The sequence below is a fragment of the Peromyscus eremicus genome, chromosome 11 (genome assembly GCF_949786415.1).
Source record: "Peromyscus eremicus chromosome 11, PerEre_H2_v1, whole genome shotgun sequence".
Lineage (NCBI taxonomy): Eukaryota > Metazoa > Chordata > Mammalia > Rodentia > Cricetidae > Peromyscus > Peromyscus eremicus.
This window is the reverse complement of record NC_081427.1, coordinates 69,728,311-69,754,509: the sequence shown is the minus strand read 5'-3', so window position 1 is coordinate 69,754,509 and position 26,199 is coordinate 69,728,311. Positions and strand designations below refer to the sequence as shown.

General features: G+C 39.4%; 1 protein-coding gene across 1 annotated transcript in view; it reads right to left on the bottom strand.

Annotated features, from left to right (window-relative positions):
• The window catches only part of Adgrv1 (adhesion G protein-coupled receptor V1), a 474,255-nt gene that overhangs the window by 311,446 nt on the left and 136,610 nt on the right, over positions 1-26,199 (bottom strand). Inside the window, exons 57-66 of the mRNA XM_059276309.1 lie at positions 25,333-25,509; positions 24,829-25,011; positions 19,119-19,298; positions 14,689-14,853; positions 10,043-10,160; positions 7,467-7,587; positions 5,644-5,782; positions 4,829-5,014; positions 4,322-4,554; positions 1,994-2,142 (exon numbers count right to left, since the gene is read on the bottom strand). Coding sequence (XP_059132292.1) covers positions 1,994-2,142; positions 4,322-4,554; positions 4,829-5,014; positions 5,644-5,782; positions 7,467-7,587; positions 10,043-10,160; positions 14,689-14,853; positions 19,119-19,298; positions 24,829-25,011; positions 25,333-25,509 — 1,651 coding nt within the window. The remainder of the gene's footprint in view (positions 1-1,993; positions 2,143-4,321; positions 4,555-4,828; positions 5,015-5,643; positions 5,783-7,466; positions 7,588-10,042; positions 10,161-14,688; positions 14,854-19,118; positions 19,299-24,828; positions 25,012-25,332; positions 25,510-26,199) is intronic.

Below are 26,199 nucleotides of genomic sequence, written 5' to 3'. Positions count from 1 at the left end.
GAGGTCAGATCCCTTCCTCCACTAGCTGGGTTTCCAGGATTGATTCCAGCTTGTCACACTTGACAGCAAATTCATTTACCCACTAGGCTATCTCAATAGCCCTTGTATGAATATTTTTAAACCTACACATATAAACTATTACTTTTTAATCCTAGAAAATCAGAAAATATTAATATTAATGTTTGATTTCAATTTAAAAATTCAAATTCAAATCTTAAACTAAAAAGTATTCATTACTAAAACTTCTCCCCAAAACAATGAATTAATGAGAAATGAGTAAATAGAAAAATATCGCCGGGCGGTGGTGGCGCACGCCTTTAATCCCAGCACTCGGGAGACAGAGCCAGGCGGATCTCTGTGAGTTCGAGGCCAGCCTGGGCTACCAAGTGAGTCCCAGGAAAGGCGCAAAGCTACACAGAGAAACCCTGTCTCGAAAAACCAAAAAAAAAAAAAAAAAAAAAAAAAAAGAAAAATATCATATTTTTTCTTGATGCAAACATTCAGCATCACTTTACCAGTCATGGGCTGAAACTCAACAAAACAATTGATGTGATAAGCTATGGCTTATCCAACATCCTCAGAAAGGATGCAGAAGGCAATTCTGTTGAACTTTCAAGACAGCTAAACAAAGAATCTGGGTAGAGGCAATGAAGCCAATAAATTATTTGCATAAACAAGGTAATTTGTTTATTTTTAAATTATATAGATATAATTTAATATACATTGTTTCTTGAGACAGAATTTCTTTGTGTAGCCCTGGCTGTCCTGGAACTCGCTCTGTAGTTCAGGCTGGCCTTGAACTCACAGAAATCTGCCCGCCCCTGCCTCCTGAGTGCTGGGATTAAAGGCATGAGCCAGCTTACTTTAAATTATATTTATATTCTACCTTTGAATCAAACAATATCCTAGAAAGTTAGTCCTCTCTTTCTGCCTAGAAAGGATGTAACCAAGGATTCTGTGTTCTGATTGCACAGGCATGAGGAACTGTGACACTAGGCAAGCCCGATAGGAACCGAAGACAAGCTCAAGACCCAGATACTAACTGCAGCTACAGTGCAGGAAGATGTTCATTTCAATGGTGACTATTCACTAGAAAGAAAGCAGACACTAAGCTATGACCACATAAAATTAAATTTACATAAATTCTAAAAGTTTTCTTTAAAAAACATTTTAGATTTACTTAATTTTCATTCATGTGTCTTTGAATGTGCAAGTTCCCCAGAAGCCAGAAGAGGGCATTAGATCCCGTGGAGCTGGAACTACTGGCAGCTCTGAGCAGCCAGATGTGGATACGGGTAAACCAAAATCCCGTCCTTTGCAAGAGCAGTGTGTGTCCTTTGGTTCTTGTCAACTTGACACAACCCAGACATTCCTGGGAAGAGAGATGTTAACTGAAAAGATCTCTCCATAAGACTGGCCTGTAGGCAACTCTGTGGGGTGCTATCTTGATTAATGATATATGTGTTAGGGTCCAAAGCATCGTGAGGGTTGTCACCCCTGGGCAGGTGGTCCGAGGTAGTATAAGAACGCAAACTGAGTAAGCCAGGAGGAGCAAGCCATCAAGCAGAGTTCCCCATGGCTCTGGTCAGCTCCTCCCTCCAGGTTCCTGCCTTGAGTTCCTGCCCTGACTCCTGGATGGTGGCCTGTAAGCTAGAAGATGAACTAAACCCTTTCCTCCTCAAGCTGTTCTGGCCATGGTGTTTTATCTTGGCAATAGAAATCTAAGACACTTATCCATCTTCCAAGCCCCTTAACAATGCTGTAAGCAGACCTATTTTAATCATCCTTAAAGTTTAAACATCAGTTTTTTCTAGATCAAGTAACCATTTGGCTTTGCGAAATACCAAGAGACTCAAGACTACCTAAAAGTAACTGAAAATAACTTTCTTAATGTAGGGATATTTTTGTGATTAGGCAAAGATGCATATGAGAATTCAGATTCCTGTGTAATTCAGAAAATGTTGTGACCATTAGGACATCCAACTAAGCTTACCTGAGATAGCAGTGTACTTTGGATCAAATTCAATGATGCCCTCTGCATTATCATTTTTCATTATTATGATTTGAACAATGGAGATGTTTCCAATTTCAGGAGGTTGATCTATCTGAAGTCCATTCTCTTGGATGGTAAAATCATACCCTCTTGCAAAGTCATAGGAAACAGAAATTAAAACATAATAAAATAACAAACATACACATGTGTAGCAAGAACACGTGGTCTTTCTAGCCCCTATGCCTTAGTTCTAGTAAGTATTATACTGCTTCATGTATATTGTAGTACTGCACAGTGAACCTACAGCCTCACGCATGCTGGCAAATGCTCTACCCCAGCACTGTAATGGCTTTAAATATCCCTGATACTAAGGCTATCTTGTGTGAAGCAGGGTTTTTATGTTGCTTCCAAGTATTGGTGCTTACATGAAACAAAGTCTAATATAAAATCACAAGTTTGGACAAAATAAAAATAATAAGACTACAAGGAAGTATAATTTAATTATAATCAATATCCTTCAATCCAGTCCTCCGCTTACTTGGATAACAACAGATTTCTGCAAAAGACTTTTTCAGACTGATGTCACTGCCTTCAACGAGCTTTGACTTCCAGGCCTCTATAGCATTTCAATTCCTAAAGTAAGAGAGTTTTTTAAAAGATACTAAACAATTCCAATCCTTCCTTCAGTTCCAAAATTCTTACGTGATATTCATACCTAGAAGGATTAAAAGCTGTAAATAAGATGGTGTGTGGAGCAAACTTGGAGAACCAAAGTTTATGACATTAAATGAGAGGAGTAATTCTCCTAATCAGCATCCTGAGGTCCCTGTGGACTGGCAGGTTACCAGAAGACCTACCAAAGCAGTGGTCTCTAGGCAAGAGGCAAAACAGGAAACACATTTAATTCTATTGCTTCTTTTTCATATCAAAGGAAGCCTAGTAATTATCTGCAAGCAAACACTGTTTCCCAGAATTCACGTGGAAATTTGTAACTGAAAGAGGGGACAAGAAGGCAAAATCTACAAGTCCTGGTTAATCAAAGGCACAGACATGCTGGCAGAGGTGGGGAGCTACTTCTCCCAAATTGCATTCACCTAAGCAAGACTGAGCAAGGGGAGGAACTTAATTGCCACGGCCAGATACTGAATCATTTCTTGATGTTTATGTGAACTCAAAATACAGTTTCACCTCTCTAGGGTAAGATAATGCATACTCTACCCAAGTTTCTGAGTGAAATACTGAGTTGGGAAAAATTTGAAGCATGGTATTTATATGTGTACTGGCTGGTTCTGTGTCAACTTGACACAAGTTGGAGTCATCAGAGAGGAAGGAGCCTCAGTTGAGGAAATGCCTCCATGAGATCCAACTGCCAGGCATTTTCTCAATTAGTGATTGCTGAGGGAGGATGCAGTCCATGGCAGGTGGTGCCATCCCTGGGCTAGTGGTCCTGGGTTCTAGAAGAAAGCAGGCTGAGCAAGCCATGTGAAGCAAGCCAGTAAGCAGCACTTCTCCATGGTCTCTGCATCAGCTCCTGCCTCCAGGTTCCTGACCTGTGGGGGTTCCTGACTTCCTTCAATGATAAACAGCAATATGGAATATAATCAAATAAATCCTTTTCTCCCCAACTTGCTTTTTGGTCATGGTGTTTCACTGCAGCAATAGAAACTCTTAAGACAATCTGTAACTAATGAACACGTATTTTAATATATAAGAAAACTTGCAGTCTTCTCTGAACTCATGCATTATTCTAGGAAAGGGTCCCCTCATGCACCCTGTGTAGACTCAGGGATTCAACCAAGAGCAGTTCACTGTGCTAGTAAAGCCTCTATTCTGTCGGTCAAGCCGCTCCAGGGAAGGAACAAGCCTCAATATGATGGATTTTGACTCTTCACTGAAAACATGCTGCACCAGCTTTGTCAACCACCATTCAATTTTGTTCCAGTCTAAACTGCTGTCTCAAGCATCTATCTCATTTACCCACCGAGAAGACAGTACAGACTAGTATACCAAGGAGAGCTGCCTCCCACTCGCACTCGTTCAGGGGTCCAGAAAGGGGGTAAGCAATTCTTGCCCCCCTACCAGATGACCACTCCCTAGAAAACAGTCAGGCTAACTCCATAGGAATCGAGAGATGCCATACCATCATCAATTCCCTGGCTTTGCGGGATGGATGCACATAACAGGACCATGCTCTCTCAGCACGGAAGCAGGGGAATAAAGTTCAGAAAATTATGAAAGTTGTAGTCTGTCTTAATCTCTTTGTTCAGTCCTGACCCAACGTCTCCCCTCTTTCTTTCTCCTCACACACCCTCATTTCCTGGCCTTTACCTTCCCTGGAGGTCCACTTTTGTAATGGCAAGAGCAAATTCCTCGGGGCCTTCAGGAAGGTTGTCGTCAAGGATTTCAACATGCAGACTTTTCGCCCTCTCTCTGGCTTCAAAGAGGAGCTCCCCTGATCTGGGAACAAAGTCCCGGCCTGCCTCCGCCGTCCTGCTATCCGTCTCACACCAGACTCGCACACGTCCAAAAGAGCCACCTGAGCGGACAACTGTGACATTAACCTAGGAGAAAATTGCTTACCTGTTTAATGTGAATGTTCAATCCACTGAACAAATCATCGCTAACTAAAGAGTCTATTTACTGGGATTATGTTGGAATTAAACTTAACTCTACACAATCATAGAAATTACATGTTATAATAGTGATACTAGGAAGAAACTAACCCACCAGGGGGAAACGTGTTAGAAAAGGAACGAAAAGGAAATGCCTTTTAGAGACTGCTCAGCACACTAGAAACAAAAGAAACAGGAAGAGCTGAAGTAGCCCACGCCATACCCTCTGTGCTGCTTCTGAGACTCGAAGCTGCTCGTGTGAAAATGAGAACCGCCCATAGGGGCCATCACTGGCCACCATGGTAATGCCGGCGGTGATACTGGCTTCGTTCAGCACTCCACCCTCACTGATTCCAGTGAGCTGAAACTCATAGGAACACTTCTCCTCAGGGATGTCATCATCCAAAGCCTGGAAAAGTTAAAAAAAAAAAAAAGCCATTCACAGAAGAATGTGTAAAATGTAAAGAAGTGTCCTGTCCATAGAAACAGCCATGGATTCTGTAGCCTCCATGTGGTGATATTTTAATTGTGCTGAAATGTGATTTTATTTGTATGTTATTAAATAAAGTTTGCCTGGAGATCACAGGGCACATGGCCATAAATAGGAGTCAGGCAGTGGTAGCACATGTCCTTAATCCGATCACATGGCAGGCAGAGTCTCTGTGTGTTCAAGGACATAGCCAAGCGTGGTGACAGGAGCCTTTAATCCCAGTACCAACCATAGAGACCTGGAGGTCTGTACAGACAGGCAGTGACGAGGAAGTCTTGTGACTGGGCTTAGAGCCAATGAGAAGGCAGAACATGAAGGCAGTAAAAACACAAGTTAGACAGGGAAAAATTCTCTCTCTGGGGAAGCGATGGCGGCGAGGTGGTAAGATAAGGTAGTCGTGGCTCTTTGCTATTTCTCTGATCTCTTAGGCTTTAACTCTGTATTTGGTTCTGTGTTTCTTATTTAATAAGACTGTTTAGAAATTCATCTACACCTCCTTCCAATTACACACACACACACATGCTAACAGAAGGCAATCACATTGGTACCTGAATTACTACAGAAGCTTCAGACTGTCCGTCCTGAATTGTCAGCTGTCCTGATGTTTCAACAAACTCCCTCACGGAAGGAGGAAATATCCTCCAGTACACCGTGATCTCCCCTGCGACCCCTGGGCCACGAACAAGGCTACAACAGTACATGGATATATATTTAGTTCATTTTTAATTAATAATATGTCCTAAACAGTTTCTGTGCCTTTAAACCAATTTTGACTATCTCAAGAATCTTATGCCTTTAAATAACTTTACTAATCAATGGTAAAGCAGGCAAAAGTCTTAGAACTGCAAGATAGTAACATCAGAATTCCTAAGCTAGCATCTCACTACCTCAACAAAAACAGTGACAAAAGTGAACACTAAACCTGAAGGTTTAAAGGGATAGAAATAAGCATTTATGGATTTGATTTAACATCCACTAATGAGTCCTCTGAAGATCAGAACATGTGCACACTCGTGGAAAAGGAAGAAGTCCATGCCAAAGACGGAATTCAGACAGTTGCCAAGATAAAATCCCCAGGCCAACCCAGCTACGCCACTGGTGGCTGCTGCTTCATTCCTCGGTGGGAAATGTGGGGAGACAAACCTGCCCACAATCACGCTGGCTTAGTTACGTGCCAGGCTCTGGCTGGAGAAGCACATGCTCTTAATACTTTTACTTGAAATGGTTTTCTATTAGCTGTATTATCTGGAAATGCAGCAGAATCTTACACATAGACCTGCTGCCTAATAATCTTAATGAATGAACAGGTTAATGATGTCATGGGCTGAATTTTCTAGAGTTTCCATTCGTAAAGTTTCCCCACTTATAATTGAACATTTTCATCTTTAATATCCTTATACAACATGTGTTATATTTTGGCATTATTGAACTAATTCATACCCTTAGAAAAGGGGCTGACAGGAAGAAACTGTGCATCTTGGTACTCTTCCTGAACTAAGATAGAATGTTTTAAAACTTGTAGCTGTGCTGTGCTATATTGAAAATGTTAAGTCTTGCATTTTTGCTTAAGTCATGGTTTGCTACATTTTTCAAATGTTTGCTCTGTAGCAATTAATACAGTTAAGTGAATTTATCTTATTTTCATCCCAATAATATATGAAGCAAGCCTTTTGACTAATAAATCTATACATTTACTCCTGAAATAAATGTAATTTTGTTTTGACTTATCATATCTTTTCTACATTTGGGATTTTTTGGAGATAGGATCTCACTATGTAGCCCTATCTGGCCTGGAAATTAGCTATATAGACCAGGCTGGCCTCAAACTCACAGAGATCTGTGCAAGTTTGGGATAAAAGTTGCACACTTTTCAACTTTATAGAGGAACTAAGTCCTCATGTACGCAGTGACAGAGTGGGGCTGTCTAATTTTACCCCCATGAACTTTCTTTGTTGTGGCCTCTGCGGCTCACCCCTAAGTGAGCAAGGCTACTTGTGACCTAGCATCAAGACAGCTTGGGTACAGTTTTTAATTTCTGCCTGAAGTTTGTTCTCCACACAATGCTTACTAGTATGTAATGTGGCAATGAGTATTATGTATGCTTGAGAATGGTACTCTAGGCAGTAGCTTTCAACCTACTTCATGCTGTGACCCTTTAATACAGTTCCTCATGTTGTGGTGACCCCCAACCATAAAATTATTTTGTTGCTACTTTATAACTGTAATTTTATTACTGCTTTGAATTGTAATATAAATATCTGGTAAGCAGGATATCTGATATGCAACCCCCAAAGAGATCTCGACCCACAAATTGAGAACCCTTCCTCTAGGCCATTTAAATAAAACAAAGAAAAAAACATAAAATCCTCACCTGATGATGCCAGTGCCATTATATGTTGCTGAGGGCTCCCCAATAATGATGTGTCTAGATGATGAAGCAATCCCAACTTCTGATGCACCCTTATCTCCTCGAATGATTATTGATGCACTACCTGAGTTTAAGATCAAATAGCACAGTTTGATGCAAACATGTATGTGTGCACACACACTAACCAATAAAACTCAAATGGCAATAATGGCAGGTAGGCGCTGTTACCTGCCTTTCACCAGGAGGGTAGCAAAGCTTACTGAGGCACCAGAGCCTTTATAGACTTTCCCATGATCACACTTGGAAAAGCAGCCAGGAGAAGCTTGGCAAAAACCCTACTCACACTGCATGGTAAGCAAGCTCTCCTCTACCATGGGCATGAACTGACTCCTGCAGGATTCATCCTTTGCTGTTGGCTGCGTGGCTTTGTCAGTGGCTTCTGTGGCCAAAGTAAGAATTCCTTAGGAACTCTTTTTTTTAAACTTTTAATTTCCTGACTACTAGTCACAAAGCTGATTACTTATTATTATTACAAAGTAAACTAAACTATCTAATAATTTGAGAATACATACAAAAACTTAGCTATAATTTGATGAAGATCGTTTCCAGAAGCACACATTGGAATTCCATAGGAAACAAAATCAAAAACCATAAAAAGATTGTTGTACCTTTGCATTCCTTGCAATGACTTAATGAAACCAAGAGTGATTTGTCATCTACAAGTATGCCACAATGAGACATAAATACAGTCAGAGTTTGTTTGTGTTGATAATGTTTACCTTGCCTCATGTGGTGATATTTTATTTGTGCTTTAGTAAATAAAGCTTGCCTGGAGATCAGAGGAAAAAACCAGCCATTATAAGTAAACAGAGAAGTCAGGCAACAGTAGCACATGTCTTTAATCCTATCACTTGGCAGGCAGGGATCTGTCTAGATCTCTGTGAGTTCAAAGCCACACTGGAAACAGAGCCAGGTGTGGTGGTACATGCCTTAAATTCCAATACAAGTTAACCATGGAGGTCTGGAGGTCTGTATAGACAGACAGGAAGAAACAGAGCTAAGCAGGAAGAGGAAGTGATGTAGCTGGACAGAGAGAGCAAATCAGATAGCAGAACAGCAAGGCATATAGGCATGGGTAGACAGGAAGTTGCTTGCATTTGGAAGCTGCAGAGTTGGTGAGGTGAGGTTAGCTTGAGGCTGTTCCTATTCCTCTCATCCCTCTCAGGCCTTAATCCCTATATCTGGCTCTGTGTTTTTTATTTAATAAGACCATTTAGAAATTCATGTACAGCCCCATGGATATATTCTTATTCTGTGCAGAATCATCCTATGCAACATCAGCCCTGGCATTTTAATGAGATTTCACTGATCTAAATTAAAACGTATGCAGGATATGGTGCCTTGCCGTGACTGTTTCACAGGCTGGTCAATACTATGGGCTAATACACAGGAAGAGTAACCAGCCATCCCGGTGGTCTATACCCTTCTGAGAATGTTCCAGGCCACAGCATCCACTGTGGTCCCAGAGCCTTGTTTAGCATGGAGTTTCAATGTTATAAAAGGACTGTGTGACAATAAGCAAATTTCTATTTTAAAACTTCCTTGTCCTTTTTGTTGTTATATTACTCATAGCATGATGAAATCATTAAAGACCTGTCTTTTCTATAAAGATCTAAGAATTAGGATACCTAATTTTGAAATATGAAAATAGCCAAGTGATTAATTTTAGATAAAAATGTGTAGACATAGACTATCAAAATCACACTTCGTGTGGTAATTTTTAAAATTATGCACTATATGGTTGCTATAAATAAATTAAAATTATAGGCAATCAAGCATCACTATCAGCATTTCAAGGTTAATAATTTGAAATTCATCTAATATAAAAACATAACAAAATGGAATTATATTGAGCATATTGCTATGCAGTCCAGTTTCATAACACAGCAATTATCTGTATAATTAAGAATTCTTGGGACTGGAGAAATGATCTAGAAGTTAAGAGTGCCTCAGTCCCAGCATCCACAACAAGCAACACCAAACACTGTAAAATCCAGCTCACAGGCATCAAATGTAGGGCAGCTCATAACTCAAAGTAACTGCAGACCCAGTGAGATTCAATTCTTCTGGCCTGCACACGCACCTGCACTCCCATGCACAAACCCACATGAACATACACACACACAATTTTTAATCATAATTTTAAAATTAAAAATTAATTGTTCTTTATTTTAGTGTAATGAAGAATTTTTCTGCTACAATGTATAGTGACATTTAACAGCTTACTACTATTTAATCATGTAGCTGTCATATTTTATTTTATAAGCATCACTATAATTAACAGCTTTCTTTTAAAACAAACAAAAAACCCTAGTGGTATATTATCTTTGATCCATGACTGTGTAAATTGTAAGTATTGTATTATAATTTTAATTTTTAAAACTTTGTCTATAATATAGATAAAAATGTATATTTACATTGAAGCACATTTTAAAAATTATAAAATCCAGCATTGCCTACCTTTGTAACTACTTATTTTGGATACTTTTAATTTCAAAAACTATGTGAGTTTTTCTTACCTTTCATTGGAGATATCTCTATCTCATCAGCTGCTCTCAGCTCGATGGTAAAGCGTCTGTCCTCCCCCAGTGCACTGTCCTGAAGTGTATGCAATGTCACGGTCTTTTGGGACTCAGTCTACAGCATTTGAACAAGAGAGAGACAGTTTTAAAAAAACAGTAACAAAATCAAATCTTGAATGTTCTCATTAGAAAAATAAGATTTATGTGCATGAACTGCTTAAGAATCTGTTTTTGTCACATACAGTTAGGAATTATATGAAGGAAGAATTGCAACATAAAAATTATCTCTAACTACAAATTTTATTTTAGTTTCTTGAGGGGAGAAAGGGGAAAAATAGCACAACTCTTAAATTTATTGAAAAATTTCCAGCATTGAAAATCCAAACTTGTAGAGCTAATTGTTCACATCCCAAAGAGACCAAGGTCACAGGGCTGACTGCATAAGACACAGTGTGCTATGTGCAAAGGAGAGACCACTTCATAGCCGTGATTGACAGTCCTTGAGATGTCTGCTGCCCACGACCTCTGGACAAGCTCCTGGCTTCACCAATGTTAGGTTGGTGGTGCCTACCTGGTTGGCAATACTGCCTCAAGGCAACAGCAGGGGCCTAACCAATGAGAATCTGGCGTCTCTATCCAGAAGCTGGTGTTTTTGTTACAGGCTGTAGTTATCATTTATCTGCAGGTTTTAATGTTTTGTTTTTGTCTATTTTCATGTACGTCTCGCTTGTCTCTTATTGAACATATTCCTAGATACTTCACATTTTCCTGGTAGGTATTTTTATCTTTAATGGTAAGTCACAAATATTACTTACTTTATGTGTCAATAAATGTTTTTCTTGTAGCCCCTAGACACAGCTTACACTCGCCCTACATTTGTCTGTAGCCCTAGCTCTACTGGAGAGCACACAGCCTTTAGGTTATATTCTCCATGTCTCCTTTTATCTCTCCATTTCACTCTTGCTTTTCAAAGCTGCCCCTCCGTCATTCTGTGAGGTGAACACTCCACTTCTGAAGTTCCCCTTTGGTACACTATGCTGCCGATGCCATCCGTGCTTCCCTCGGTGGATTCGATTTGTCTTTTGATTATTATGGAGGGTCCATTGATTATAGTTACACATTTATGTTCATCTAATTGGTTATTTACTATTTTAATAAATGCTACCACAAGTATTCTTGCAATCCTTATTTGTGCATTCAGACATTTCTCTGAGGTGCCCCACAATGTGTCCATCCTTAAACAGTAAGTTCACCTGGTCTCTAAAAGTTATTTGCAACCTTAAATCAACTTTGTGGTACTTTTTGGCTGTTACTAAATGTATGAATATTATTCCAAATCTAGAGTTGTTCTAATGTGTTTTTGTGTTAAATAAGCACCGTAACTCCTACCTGAGCACAGTTTATCTAACACACATCTGCTGTTTATGTCATATCATAGTCTTCTTTATGCTCACAAACACCAGATTGCAACACTACACTGGGAATCACTTTAAACAGTGAAATCACAAACCCACAAATGAAGAAAACTCATTCTAAACAGACTATATTAAAAGGTCATTTGTTTACATTGTGAGGTAGAAACAAGTCCATTCTGTCTTCCCTCAGCAAGGAATGTACAAAATATGAAAACTGAATTTTCCATCATTCTTCCTATGTCAGCAAATGACTAGAAAAGCATAAAGCATGTTGACCAAGGAATACAAATCCATTTTAGTGAGTAGATGCAGTTCACAAATGCAGAAGTATTAACAACCCTTCCATGATTCATAAGAATCTACTATATTCTGTATATTCACACTGCCTTCTAGGAAACATGCAAGGCAACTTTTCATGTCACAGAATCTGCAGTTCTCAATATAAGTAACAGCTGGTAAGTGGAGGGAAAGGCTGTCACTCCAAATCAACAGTTTTGTAATGCTGATTATAAATGATAACAAGGACTCTGGCACAAAGAGGTAATGGGAACAATTCATGGGGAGATGAGCTCAGAAAACCTCTACTAGTGATTCAAAATTCACTTAAGTACAAAGTTTCTTTAAAAAAAAAAGACTTCTCACTTAATCCCTTTAAAAAAAATCCTTCTTAATTCAATCAAGAGTTTTCAAAGATATTTGATCCTGGAAATTTTTTCCTTAAAATTTTTATTATTCATATTCTGCACAAAAGCTACATATATATATATATATATATATATATATATATATATATATATATATATATATATATATATGGAGCAGCAGCTTGGGAATTACCACTGCAGGCTGTCTCAGAGAGACAGAAATACAAACTATTTGCTTGCTATGGAACTTCAAAGTTATACAATTTTAAGCACACGATGCAGGAAAGATGAGCTTCACGGCATTGAGAGCAGACAGCTATCTTCATTAACTCTTTAAACAGCATCTCTTTCATTAGGTACTTTGAAGTGTCAGGAAATTAGCCTGCTTACAAAGACTATTCCTACAGTCCTTATGCCTTGCCTGGTTAAACACTGCTATTCTCGTTTTGTACTTTGGAAACCAAATATGATCAACATTAATAAATTTACCTAGATCCCAAGTAGGAAGAAGGTTTCAGTTAGTCTCACTGGATGTAAAATTTGTCCCTGGTTACTTCCAATATTACAAGAGAACCACAATTAAAAGGAAATGTAGTAGATAAAATGAATACAAACACGGGTGACCTAAGAAATCTGTCATCATATAGAAACGGCCATGAAAGGACTGAAGGACAGACGTAAATCTCTGAACTACCAAAACCATGACGGTACAGAGAGACTGGGGGAGTGGGGAGGTGTTAGCAGTAAACACTGAGCAAAAGAATGTATTTACCCAAGATTTTGTTGTTCTTGTTTTGTTTTTTGTTTTGTTTTGTTTTTGAAATAGGGTTTCTCTGTGTAGCCTTAGCTGTCCTAGAACCCATGCTGTAGACCAGGCTAGCCTAAAATTCACAGAGATATGCTTGACTCTGCCTCCCAAGTGCTGGGATTAAAATTATGTACCATCACCACCAGGCTTTACCCAAGTTTTTAATGCAATTTGGTTAGCATGGAAAGTAAATGGTTGATTTAAATTGTAATATAAAGCAGCAAGTTAGAGACTATTGCAGAGCAAAAATTCCATGTGTGGAAGAAGAAGGTACATATGTTTTGATAAAGGATATAAAAGAAACTGTCAATGGTGGTTATCACAGGAGGAGTGGAGAGATTTCACTTAATTTTCATTGCTCTGTACTTTCGAGGTTTATACCAAGAACACATGGTTGTTTTGTTTGTTTTACTTACTAAAAACATAAGCATGGAAAAGACTTCTGAGCTAGAGTGACAGTGGGTTGATTGAAGGAGACCTTCCTTCTTCCAATGTGTGGACATCACAGGGGCACAGACCGAAGAAGATGACTAAATTGACGGGATGAGAGCAAAGCACTGTATCCCAGGAGTTAGAGGCTTCCATGAGAACACTAGGTAAGGTCTTAAGCAAGAAGCCAGATTTCTCTAGAAGCTCTCACACAATATATATTCCTGCAGTCCATATATATATATTTTCCTTGTAAAATGGGGTTTATTATAATAGCTCTATTACTGCATACATCTATATATGAACGGCAGTCTTAAAGACTTTTGCGGTTGCAAAACCAATCTCCAGGAAGCCGCACACTGTGAGGTGGAGGCTGACCTGACGTGAAAGGGGACGAGCTGTCAGCTAATCCACAGTGTGTAACCAATGCTGCATTGCCTTCTCAACTGCAGAGAGGAGAGAGGTTAGAATGCATGTGTCCCCATCATCTCCAAAATCCAATTCCATCCTCAGTACACTTCCTTCCCTCTCTTCTTTCTTTCCCTTGAGGACTGATTCTCTTCTCACAGCACACCCTAAAAACTGTTCTTCAGAATCACTCAGCTGAGGGAAAGGCACGAGAGGAAAGGAACACCAGTGAGTACCTGGGTGTCGTGCTAATGAAAGGGGCACAAAGGCAGCAGGAATGGGCAGAAGACAGAAGGTAAGCAGACAGACAGACAGCCCTGGCAAGAGCAGAGCCAGTCCTCTTGGTGTGTCCCTAACCCATATCTCTGTAGCAGATACTTAGGACATTATCTCAGCCATGTTATCAAAAGGTCAATGGCTTTAAAAATCTAAGCCTGTAAGCTTGAGATGATGTGACTATTGTGTGCACTTAATATGTTGGCTAGACGTTTGTAGATTTGACAATGTCTTAAAGACTGATCACTGTCAATGTTTTGACTCATTGTGAAAATTCTGCATACTTAGGATAGTAAAAGAGCAAATTTAAAAGAAAACAGAAAATGAGACTCGGTGATACAATGTATGGAATGTCTGCAGAAATGTTGGCATTAGGGATGACACCCAGACATCTATTGGTCTACTGACTTGACCTTTTCAGGCAGTCAGGGAATGTGACAGAAAGTCACTTTGGACTGTGTTACAGAGACAGGGTCTGGATTCTGCAATCTGATACCCCTCCTTCCTTCTCCCTCCATTTTTCCTTGTCTCCTCCCATTTCCTCTCAATGCACATGAATTTAAAAAAAAAAAATTTGAACACTAGCATGTGAATTCATAAACAATACCACAATGCGCTATAAAAATAAGAAAAAGGTTACAGGAACTGAGAGCCTGACTGTACCTCATCAAAATGAAGTGTCCCATTCAAAGGACTGAGATCATCTTTGGCCTTCTCGTCTACAGCCCAGTGAAGTAGGACAGCTCCTTTTCCTCCTGGGGACCGGACGACTGTCAATGTCACATATGAATCAGGGTCATCAGACAAAAGGGATTCATCAACCATTACCTACAAGAAATAAAATCCAGTAAAGCAAACACATTCAAAATAGAAATAATCTTATTTGTTTGTGATCGTTGTAGTTGTGAATTTAAAATTCTATTCATGACATACTAACATGTAGGAGGGAAAAGGTTTCTCTCAAACCCATTTTCCTTTCCTATACATTAGGCTACTGGGTATTTCAAATTTCTCTTGAAATTAGGTGGAGCGAAGTGGCTGCATTGTCAACAGGTCACTGCTAGAAGTGATTGTAGCTGCTAGCACACTCAAACTTCCCCACAATCCTCCACCTCTGCTGTTTTCCCACTTGTAGGTGAATACAGAAGATGCCTCCAAGACCTTTAAAAAGCTAGTAGGCAGAGAGAGGAATAATCTTATGCCTGGGGTGCCAGTTGAAGAAGAGGGGTCCATGGCAGTCAGAAAAATGGGCACACTACTGTAAAACTCTTGTAGAAAGAGGCAAACACTAAGGCTAAAGGAACTGAAATTTGGGGGCTCTTTGTTACAGCACATAGATTTCCTAACTAATAGGAATATCCAGGTATAGACTATCCTCTGAATGGTCAGTCGTTCACCAACTTTAGTGAATTGAAGTTTTTATTAAGCTGGTTGTCTCTATCAAAGAGGAAATACTTAAAAAACAATTTTGATTAGGGGGATGGATGAGAGTCCAAATTAATAAAATGGTTTCAAACAATAGTCTCTCTCTCTCTCTCTCTCTTTCAAACAATAGTCTCTCTCTCTCTCTCTCTCTCTCTCTCTCTCTCTCTCTCTCTCTCTCTCTCCCTCGTTCTTTAGGTTTTTTGAGTGTATGATGTGTGTGGTGTGTGTGTATGTGCATTGATGTGTGTGAAAGCAGGTGTACATGTCCCACTACGTATGTATGGCCGCCAGAGCTCGACCTTGAGCACTGGTCCTTGCCTTCCCCCTTGCTTGAGACAGGGTCTCTTCCTTGTTTTGCCACTGCATACACTAGGCTAGCTAACCAACAAACTTTCAGGGATTCCTCTGCACCTCCCACCTCTCCATATGTGGTGATTTGAGTGAGAATGGCCCCTATAGGCTCATATATTTGAAAATCTGGTCCCTAGTTGGTAGAACTGTTTGGGGAAGGATTAGGAGGTGTGGCCTTTTCAGAGAAGATGTGTCACTCGAGGTGGACTTTGAGGTTTCAAAAGCTCATGCCAGGACCAGTCTCTATCTCTCTACTTCCAGCTTGTGAATTAGACATAAGCTCTCAGCTACTGCTCCAGCACCATGACTGCCTGCCTGCTACCACACTACCAACCATGATGGCTGTGTACTCATCCTCTGAAACTGCAATCAAGCCCCCAACTAAATGCTTTCTTTTCTAAGTTTCCTTGGTCATGGAGCCTCTTGTCAGCAACAGAAAAATAACTAAGACACCATAAGAGTATCGGGATTACAGATATTCCTACTTCAGGTGTAACTTTCATGTAGGCTCTTAGCATTTGAATTCAGATGCTCCCAAAGACTTCTCTCTTGAGCCACTTTATTACTGGAAACTCACTACATTAATTTACCAGCAGTAGCACTTTTTATTCTGAAGTCCTTATTAAAAGATCTGGTATGAGTTAATTATACATGTTCACTTTAGGCAGCAAAGGCCAAGTGCAGTGTATAAAGCTCAGCTATGTCGATGTGAAATGTAACACAATGCTTTCCATTTTGAACACAGAAACTTACCAAACACAGTACAATCTTGTTTTTGTGTTTGTTTGTTCACTAGGCTCAATGTTAGAATCAAGAACAGAGATTTGGAAATAACTAGTATTTATTAAGCTTTTATTGTGATATTTGTGTGTGTGTGTGTTGTGTGTTTTGTGTTGTGTTAATTTTTGCACAGTTTATTTTATTTAAGCCCCAGAGAACTCTTAGAAATTTGAAGATCAGCCGGGCAGTGGTGTCTCACACATTTAATCCCAGCAGAGGCAGGCAGATCTCAGTGGGTTCGAGGACGGCCTGGTCTACAAAGCGAGTTTCAGGACAGCCAGGGCTGTTACACAGTGAAACCCTGTCTCAAAAAGCTAAGAGAGAGAGAGAGAGAGAGAGAGAGAGAGAGAGAGAGAGAGAGAGAGAGAGAGAGAGAGAGAAGTTTGAAGATCAGATATGTATACATATTTGGGTAAAACAAGACTCAAATCTAATTCAAGTGTTTTGACTCCACACCAAATATTGTTCATGCCACTCTTTAGGCACAAAAAATATTTTCTAATAAAGAAAGAAGGAATCAATTATAAACAACCTGTATGCATATTTTCTGCTTAGCTTGGAATATGCATAGATATCCACATGTCTATATTCTTACACATTGCCCTTGTGAGCATTTTATTTTGATGGGTTTACATTAATAATCTTTTTTCAATGTTTTTCAGTTTTCTTTTTAATCTGTCACCAACTAATACTATTCATTGTACACAGTACTGCATGTTTCACATGCATGTTAGAAAGTAGGGTACTTTGTGGTAAGAAAGGATATAATAAAAACAAATGTACAGGGTAGAGTGACAATTAGTACTAAGTCTACCAAGAGTAAAAATGTCACCTGCACTTACTAAAGCAAACCCTAAGTGTGAGTGCTGTACACCCATCAACTCATTTATTCCTTGTAGTTGTTATGAGAAAACTTACATTAGGACCTGGGTATCTAATCTTACTTTTAAAGTAAGACAAATAGTAACTTAAGACTAGTAGATTAATTCTCCAATCATGCTTAAGTTAGGTTTAGAGCACTGATGTTAATAAAAGCAATTAAGATAAACCGAATGCCCAAACTCAAAGAGTCTTCACCAACTGAAGAACTGAACATTAAACCATGAAATTATTTTTATCCAATTAATTTTCCATAAAAGAAGGGGTGGCTTACGACTACAGATTTCAATGTCCAAGTTCAAGTGTGATAATGTTACAAGCAAAAGTATTTTTATAAGTTTTCACAAATTGAATAGTTGAGCAGTTAGCCTATTCAAACTTGAAAAATTAAATTACATACTCATGTGTACTAAAATATTCCAAAATATTATTATATATGTCAATATTCTAAGAAACGTTAAGTGATTGGAATTATCACAAAATAATAATGATGTTTATCTCATGATACAAGTTTATAAAAACACCTTTCCTATACATTTCCTATCCCCTAGACATTAGTTTATTACAAGTCACTCAAAGATTTCTACTTGATTCTTTCTCCAGGCAAAAAAAATGTTTTACTTGGTTATAGCAAAATTGTACTCTTAAAAGTCCCAATTTCTTGTGAAATTGTAATTACACTGACAAAATCATTAGGTAACATTTAGGCTGTATTTAAACTTTCAAGTATCTGAAAAACTGAGATCTCTTAGACAATTTGGAAAGTTTTAGTCTTCTGGACACAGAATAGTAAAGATGGGAGCATTTGAGCAGCTAAAGATTACTCATGATGAATTACTGACTATACAGTAGATAAGAGTGAATGGTGACACACCGAGCCAGAAATGTTTCTGAGTAAATATGAACTACCTAAGGATATTTATGATTATTTCATCCTGGAGTTGTCTTTAAGAGATAAAGTCATAATAATTACATATCATCACCACAAATGATTGTTATGATAGAGATTATCCTATGTTATATTTAAGAGAATGATAACATAAAAACTGCCACCAAACAGAGAGAGCTACATAAACATTTCATGCTTGCAATTGGTTAAGCTTTTTATCTCCACTCAAGGGCTAAATCTATGATAAGTGGATTTCTTCTTTCACATCTTGGAAGAAAACAGATAGTGAACAGCAAGAGGAAAAAGCTAAAGAGAAACATCAAAGCTTGGAGCAGAGAATATAATCCAATATTTTGTTCAATATAATCCAAGGTAAAACTCTAGCCCAGTGAATGTTTAGGACTAAGACTCACCAACTCACCCCATCCTAAGCTGCAACCTGAGGCCAGTGATGAAAGCCCTCTCAACAAGGACAGGATACCAGCAGTAAAGCAAGCAGAGAATGGAAGACACGGATGAGAAGCCCATCTTGGTCTACCATACACAATAAAAATGAATCTGTTGTTTCCTGTCACAATCACTTGATGTGACGGACTCTCAATGTATCTCAGTGTTTCCTACAGCAACAGCCTACTCAAAAGACTGATCTTGAAGAGAGACTCACTAAGCGAAGGGTAATGAAAAGCTTCAAAACAAAGATTAAAGATACTTTTTACTGAAAACTACATGAAAACCCGAGGAAAGCAGTCCCCTGATATATTTAACTTACAGTCTTCTCTTCAAATCCAAATATTCCAAATGGAGAATCATTCGGGGGTATGACAACAGTCACCACAACATCGTCACCTAGTCTGCCACCACCAGCCACACTCATCAAGCTGATGCTGAATGTCTCCGTGAGTTCAAATTCACCATCATCAATTATAATTATTTCTATCAGTGCAGTGACCTATGAAACATAAAGGGGAGGGAAGGGAAGGAAGAATCAGAGGGAAGGAAAGATATATAATGTAATAACAATGTTTCCTCATATACATATTTTAATTATTTTAGTTGAATAAAACAAAACACAGTAGAAAAGAAAAAACAGGTTTTTGCTTATTATATCCATAATACACGTAAAATTATATATATATATATATATATATATATATATATATATATATATATATAGTTCTTCAAAGTTAGAAATTTAGGATCTATTATTTTCAAGATAAATTACATATTTAATAAAAATAAACTATTTTATTAGTGATATAACAGGTAATGGATTCTTGAACAAAAGTTTCTAAATGGTATGCAGTTTCTAACAACCACCACACAGGCATAAAACCCAGTGTGCTTGATATTCATTTTGCATGATAGAAAATAGGACCACAAACAATCGCTGTGTGTAGGAGGCAGGTTCAGTGATGGAGAGCACAGACTGCTCTTGGAGAGAGTCCACGTTGGTTTCCAGCACCCAAGTCAGGTGGTTCACAGTCACCTGGAACTCCAGGGGATCTGATGCCCTAATCTGGCTTCCTCGGGAACCTCACACACACTCACAAACCCACAACACAGTCATGCACTTCATTAAAATAAAAACAAATCTTTTTGAAACATTATCACTGACTGCTTCAATCAAACTTAAAAGAAGATAAAAGATGATAAAAAAAATGTGCTGTTTTGGATGATTGTGATCAGGATTTATAATCAGACTCATCAGGGCCTATGATAAACATTTTTATGAATATAAATAAACTTGTTCCAGCTTATGATTTCACACGTGCTCCTAAGAACACCCTGGCTCCATCATCACATTAACATCTTTGTCTGTAGCCTGCAGGTACGGTACAGTACTTGGATACATTGATCATGAAATAAATTGTTTTCTATCTACAACATTTAACAATGGGAGAAAGCAAGAAGTCGGGATATCACACTCAGACAAGCAGAAACCTAGATATTACAGCTTGTCACAGAATCCACACTTCAAATCTGTACCATACAACACAAAATATCTCCCTCCCCAGTCAGGAAGTTTAGAAAACACAGTAATACAAAGAATGCTAGTAAATGACGAGACCAGGTTCACGCTCGGAACAAAATGCCAGGAGTCCAGCTGCTTCAGTGAAAAGCCAATTTTGTTGCTACTGCTTTAGCATAAACATTCCCACCTACTTGTGTTGCACTCACCCCACGCTTAGTAGAAAACATTTAAAAGTTCTAGCTGTAATAATCATTAACCATATAGGTCTGTGTGGGGGCGAAGTCTGCATTTGTGTGAATCCTTTAGCGTTACAGAGCTGCTGGGAACCACTGATGAGCTGGTACATGCTATTCGGGCTAACTGTGGGTAGATTCTGCTGTCTTAACAAGTTACAAGCATGCATGCGATCCACACGCTTTTCTGTTCACTGATTAAGAATGTGTGCTGCAGAAATGGCTCAGTGGGTGCAGCGCTTGCTACGCAACTGTGACATCCTGAGTTTGGATCTCCAGAACTCAGGTAAAGCCAGATACAGTAGCATGCACCTGGAATCCAAGCACTCCCAAGGCACTCGGTGGCAGAGAACTGAGAATCCACAGAATCTCACAGGCCAGTTAGTTTGCCATATGCAGTAAATGAGAGATTCTGTCTCAAACAAGCTAAAAGGTCAACACAAACACTTGAAGTTGTCCTCTGACTTCCACACACATTCCGTGGCACACACTTGCCTGCATGCAGGCGCACACATGCACACACACACACACACACACACACACATGCACACATACACACACATACACACAGATTTTAAAAATTTATAAAACTGTTCTATTTGTACTTATTACAAGGGATGTGGCTTATAAAACTAGTAACGCTATGGAAATACCTTATATTTATTTATTGATTGTTTAGCCTGAAGCAAGAATATTATTTTTCCCAAATTTCAACTATTTTGTTCCTAATCTATCATTGTCTTTTAATTACAAAGGAAGTGTTGTATAGCATTAAGTATTCATATACTGCAAGTTCTTTATTTAAGCACATCTGTATCTGAGAGTTCTCAAAAGACATATAAACATAAAATAAATATTTTTTTAAAGTATTCAGTATTTTTAACCTCAAGAAAATATAAATTAAAACTACTTTGAGGTTTCATCTTACTACAATCAGAATGCCTATAATAACAAAAGCAAATAACAATAAATACTGGTGAGGATATGGGAAAAGAGGAACCCGTATATACGGTCTGCAGGTGTGTAAGCTGGTTTACATACTATAAAAATCAGTGTAGAGATTCTTCAAAGAACTAGAAAGAGCTCTACCATATGGCCCAGCTATACTAGTCCTGAGAACACATCTCAAAGGCTCTGTCTATACTGTACTACAGAGTTACTCATATATTCATATTCACTGTTGTTCTATTCACAAGAGCCAGGAAATAGAACCTGCCTGGATATCTATCAATGATGAAGAGTGGAACTGTATAACACAAACACGATGGAATTTTATTCATTGACAAAAACTGGAATTATAAAACTTGTAGGAAAAATGGAACTAAAAATATACTGGTGAGATTGCCCAGGCCCAGAAAGATGAACTCTGCATATTCTCTGTAATATGTGGGATCTTAGTTTCAAATTCTCAGAGTAGTGTGTTTAACCTATAGTGTCTAATAGAAGGCAGGGAGATAGACAGGAATGACTAGGGGTGGGGGGGATGTGAAGCGAAGGAGAAGAGAACACATGTGACTGTCAGGATGGGGAGACTGGGGAGGTTTAAGAGTGGAGAGGCATGGGGTGCAAAGAGAAGGTGTGGGAGGGAGGAGTAACCCAAGCCAGAATATACGGGAAAAACACTGGAAACCCACTGTTTCATAAGCTTATTAGATGATATAACATTTTTAAAAGAATTTGAATTGAGATATCCAGTATGGGTGCACAATGTGCCTCCCTGAAGTCACCAAAGGTTATTAAAAATTCCAGGACCAGGTGTGGGCTGCCTCCCTTCAAGGTGTCGGCTAGGGAGATCCCTAAAACAATACAACCTATTGTCACTGCTACTGGTTGCCCGCCCGGACTTGGTGGTACAAACTTCTCATTGAAGAGGCCAGCCACACACCGTAGATACAGAACAGGGAAATCAAGGCGCCACTAAGCAGGAAATCCCTTCCCTCCGGCTGGCTTTCACAGTACCAGAGGTGCAATGCAGAGTGATTGGGAAGAAGAGCTGTCCACAGCCCTGCCCTGAGGGAAGCCTGCTGCAGAGCTGACCCGCCGTACTGATCCGACTGTGAAACAGTGCCATGACTATGACAGAACCAACCAACTGCCTCCTGATCAGATTTGAGGCACGTTCCCAGAGGAAAGCCAGGCCTGGTGGTGTACAGCTCTTTGAGAGCCTGGAGCTATGGCCCGTGAGTAGGAGAACCTATTACTATTATTTGCTAAAGAGACATGTCAAACTGCCTCCTAAGTACTCATGTGTACTGCCTCCTAAGTACTGATGTGTACTCCCAGGGGTTCATTCTGCTCTCACCCTTCCACAAGAAGCTTCTTACAGAGGCGGGTAGCAGCCAGTCAGGGACTCAGGACTGGTCAGAACAACAAGAACAGATGCTAACAGAGGGTGTGGCTCTATAGAGAGCAGATAGGACTCAGGGAGCACGCTGGAAGAGAGAAGGACGGCTTCCACAGAACGATGCTGGACATGGCGTAGCTATTGTACTCATGAACTCCCTAAAATGGGGGGGTTGTGTGCACCAGACTAGGCCGTGGGCATTTCCTCAGAGATGGGAGAGGGCCCTTAAAGTCCGACCCTCCCTGAGGCACTGTAGGCAATGAGTGGTTGCTGGGGAAGAGGCCCTCACGTTCTTTGGCGGTGTAGCCAATGACAAGTAGCCCATGCTCCAGGAAACGACCTCCCACCCACGCTCAGGAAAGCCACCTAAGCAAACTCGGTTGTCACCCACAGGAAAAGACACGAAAGTAGTAGTGGGACTCGGGGAGGAGGAAAGACTTCAGTGGAAGGGGAGGAGTGACTAATGAGAATTATGTAATTAATGTAACTAATATATTCACTATATAAATCTGCAACTGTTCAGATCTTAAATCAAAAGTAAATAAATAGGAAATAATATCAATTTATGAATACTAAGAAATAAAACAAATAAAGGACCTAAAACAGACCAGTGCATCAGACATTAATATATATATATATGTGTATATATATGTATATGTATATGTATATGTATATGTATATGTATATGTATATTGGTTTTTGTGACAGGGTATCTCTCTGTAGCTTTGGTAGCTGTCCTGGAACTCACTCTGTAGACCAGGCTGGCCTCGAACTCACAAAGATCCGCCTGCCTCTCCCCCCTGAGTACTGGGATTAAAGGCGTACACCACCACCACCTGGCTTAAAAAATATTTTTTGTTAAGACCTTGTAGTCAATAATAATCGATTTCTATTGATGTTCTACTACATAACTTCTATTTCAAATGGCAGAGAAGTTCAAAAAGAGGTGGGGTTCTTGTCTCTTAAAATTCTCTCTCTTAGGAGGCAGAAAGACTGTCAGAGGCAGAGATTATGATGACTTCCTGGAGACAGTGTCTTCCAGACACAACAGGACAGATGCGCATATGAACTCACAGAGATTGTGGCAGCATGCACAGGTCCTGCAGAGATCTAAACCAGATGGGGTTCCAGAGCTAAAAGAGAGAAGTGGACACAGGCCCCTACCCCTATCCAAGAAGTCATCTGCTGATAAAGGAAAAAATCGTTTTCTCCAATGAAATCCTACAGGGTATATTTACCACATTTCAGAGTAGGCCCCATGCCATTGAGAAGTTGGACAACACAAACCAGACTCAGTGGTATTTTTATAAACTTTTTGTCTCATTATGCTTAAGGCATTTTTTTGTCATACTTTTTGTCATCTTTTGCTTGTATACTTTGGTTCCCATTTTGTGTTTTTGTGTGTGTTTCTTGCTTTTTGTTTTTGTTTTTTGTTTGTTTGTTTGTTTGTTTTGGGGGTTTTTTGGGGTTTTTTTTTTGGTTTTTCAAGACAGGGTTTCTCTGTGTAGCTTTGCGCCTTTCCTGGAACTCACTTGGTAGCCCAGGCTGGCCTCGAACTCACAGAGATTGGCCTGGCTCTGCCTCCTGAGTGCTGGGATTAAAGGCATGCGCCACCACCGCCCGGCTTTGTTTGTTTTTTAAAGAGAGAGAAAGAGTTGAGTGAGGTAGGGAGGATCTGAGAGGCATTGGAGAAGGAGAAAATGTGATTAGAATATATTGCATGCATTTTTCATTAAAACCTATAAAAAAGAATTTTCTTCCTATGATTACTAATACACTATACAGTAATTAATAATAATTGAAGTTCACTTGATAAAGAAACAGACTAGAATGCACTTAGCAGTCACTAATGCATCTTTAGGTGGTAGATGCGCACAAACACTTAAAGCAGAGCCAAAAACAGCAATAAGTCTGTTCGTAATGAACATACTTGTCCATCAGCAAATTGGAGAGTCCCGTGAGATGGCTGAAAGTCTTCCAGGCCGGCACTGTCTGGTGTTGCTTTCCAATAAACATGTACTGTCTCAAAGCTTCCAGCCAGCCGGATGACAGGAACTTGAAGAATGTTCAAGGGAGGAGACAGCTCATGAGCAGTAATCACTCCACCAACATCCTTCAAAGAGAAGAGACATTGAGAGGCAGGCAGACCAAAGCTCAGAACTCTCCTGAGCAACAACCTGTTGAATTTATTATTCTCACATGTGTAAGAAGTGCCTAGAACTTAGAGCAAAATGTAATGGGAAAAAAAAAAGTGTTTGATTCTGTGATCTGTTTAGAGAACTAAAAATCATTCATCAGACAAATTGAATATTTATCTTTGTATATATGTCTACACAGAGATCCAATTACTTTGCAAAAAGAAAAAATGTAAAGGCATTGGCCAAATCAGCAAGGATCAGCCTTACTTATATAAATATGAAAAATTTCATCTCACTCCGGTAACGTGAAACTTGAAAATCCCTCTGGGATCATCGTTTTCTTCAATCATTATCTCGGCCATTTCCATCCTTGGCCTCCGCACACGTGGCTGCTCTGCAGGGAAGTCAGGGTTCACCAGGCTCACTGCGGTGATGGTAACAATGAGTCCTTCCTCTAGTTCCGCAGTCTCATCCTGGGAGGAGGGGAGAGAGATGTTTTATTCAGTTGTCTGGCTCCTGAGATGATGCCTAGCAATTTTACCCAGGCCTGGGTGAGCCTGCTGCAGTCTCTTGAGCAGCTGGAGTTGCAGACATCTTCCTCCAGACCCAACGGATATTTTTAAACAATATTCCCTTTGCATTGTAAACCTGATATTTTTCAGTAAGCAACTAACTTACTCTACAGGCATGATGCCTCTGCAACATAAAAATGATTTCTTGTCAATATTTTAATACAGCCAACACATTCTCAGGACGTCCTCAGAATCTTTGCTCGAGACTAATGATGATCTTTCCAAGGCACCCACAACTGCATTAGGCAATGTTAAAAATCCTGCCCCACAATTTCGACCTCACTCTATTGACTACATCACACATATACAACATCCTGAAAGAAATGTAGGAAAATTTGATAAATTTTACATGTATTTTAAAAGTGGAAGCTCTAGATATAAATCTAGGTGTAAGGAAATACTACAGTTAATTTTGAAAAATTACTTAATTTGTGTGAAAGTAATAAAAAACATATGAAGATGTAGAGGCAACATACAGAAAAATAAAAGAAAGTCTCCACCCTCCCTACTCTCTCCCTCCTTACGTGCTTTTCCTACTGTCCTCCCCACATAACAGGTAACTCACAATCACCAAAACTTCTAATGGGAATA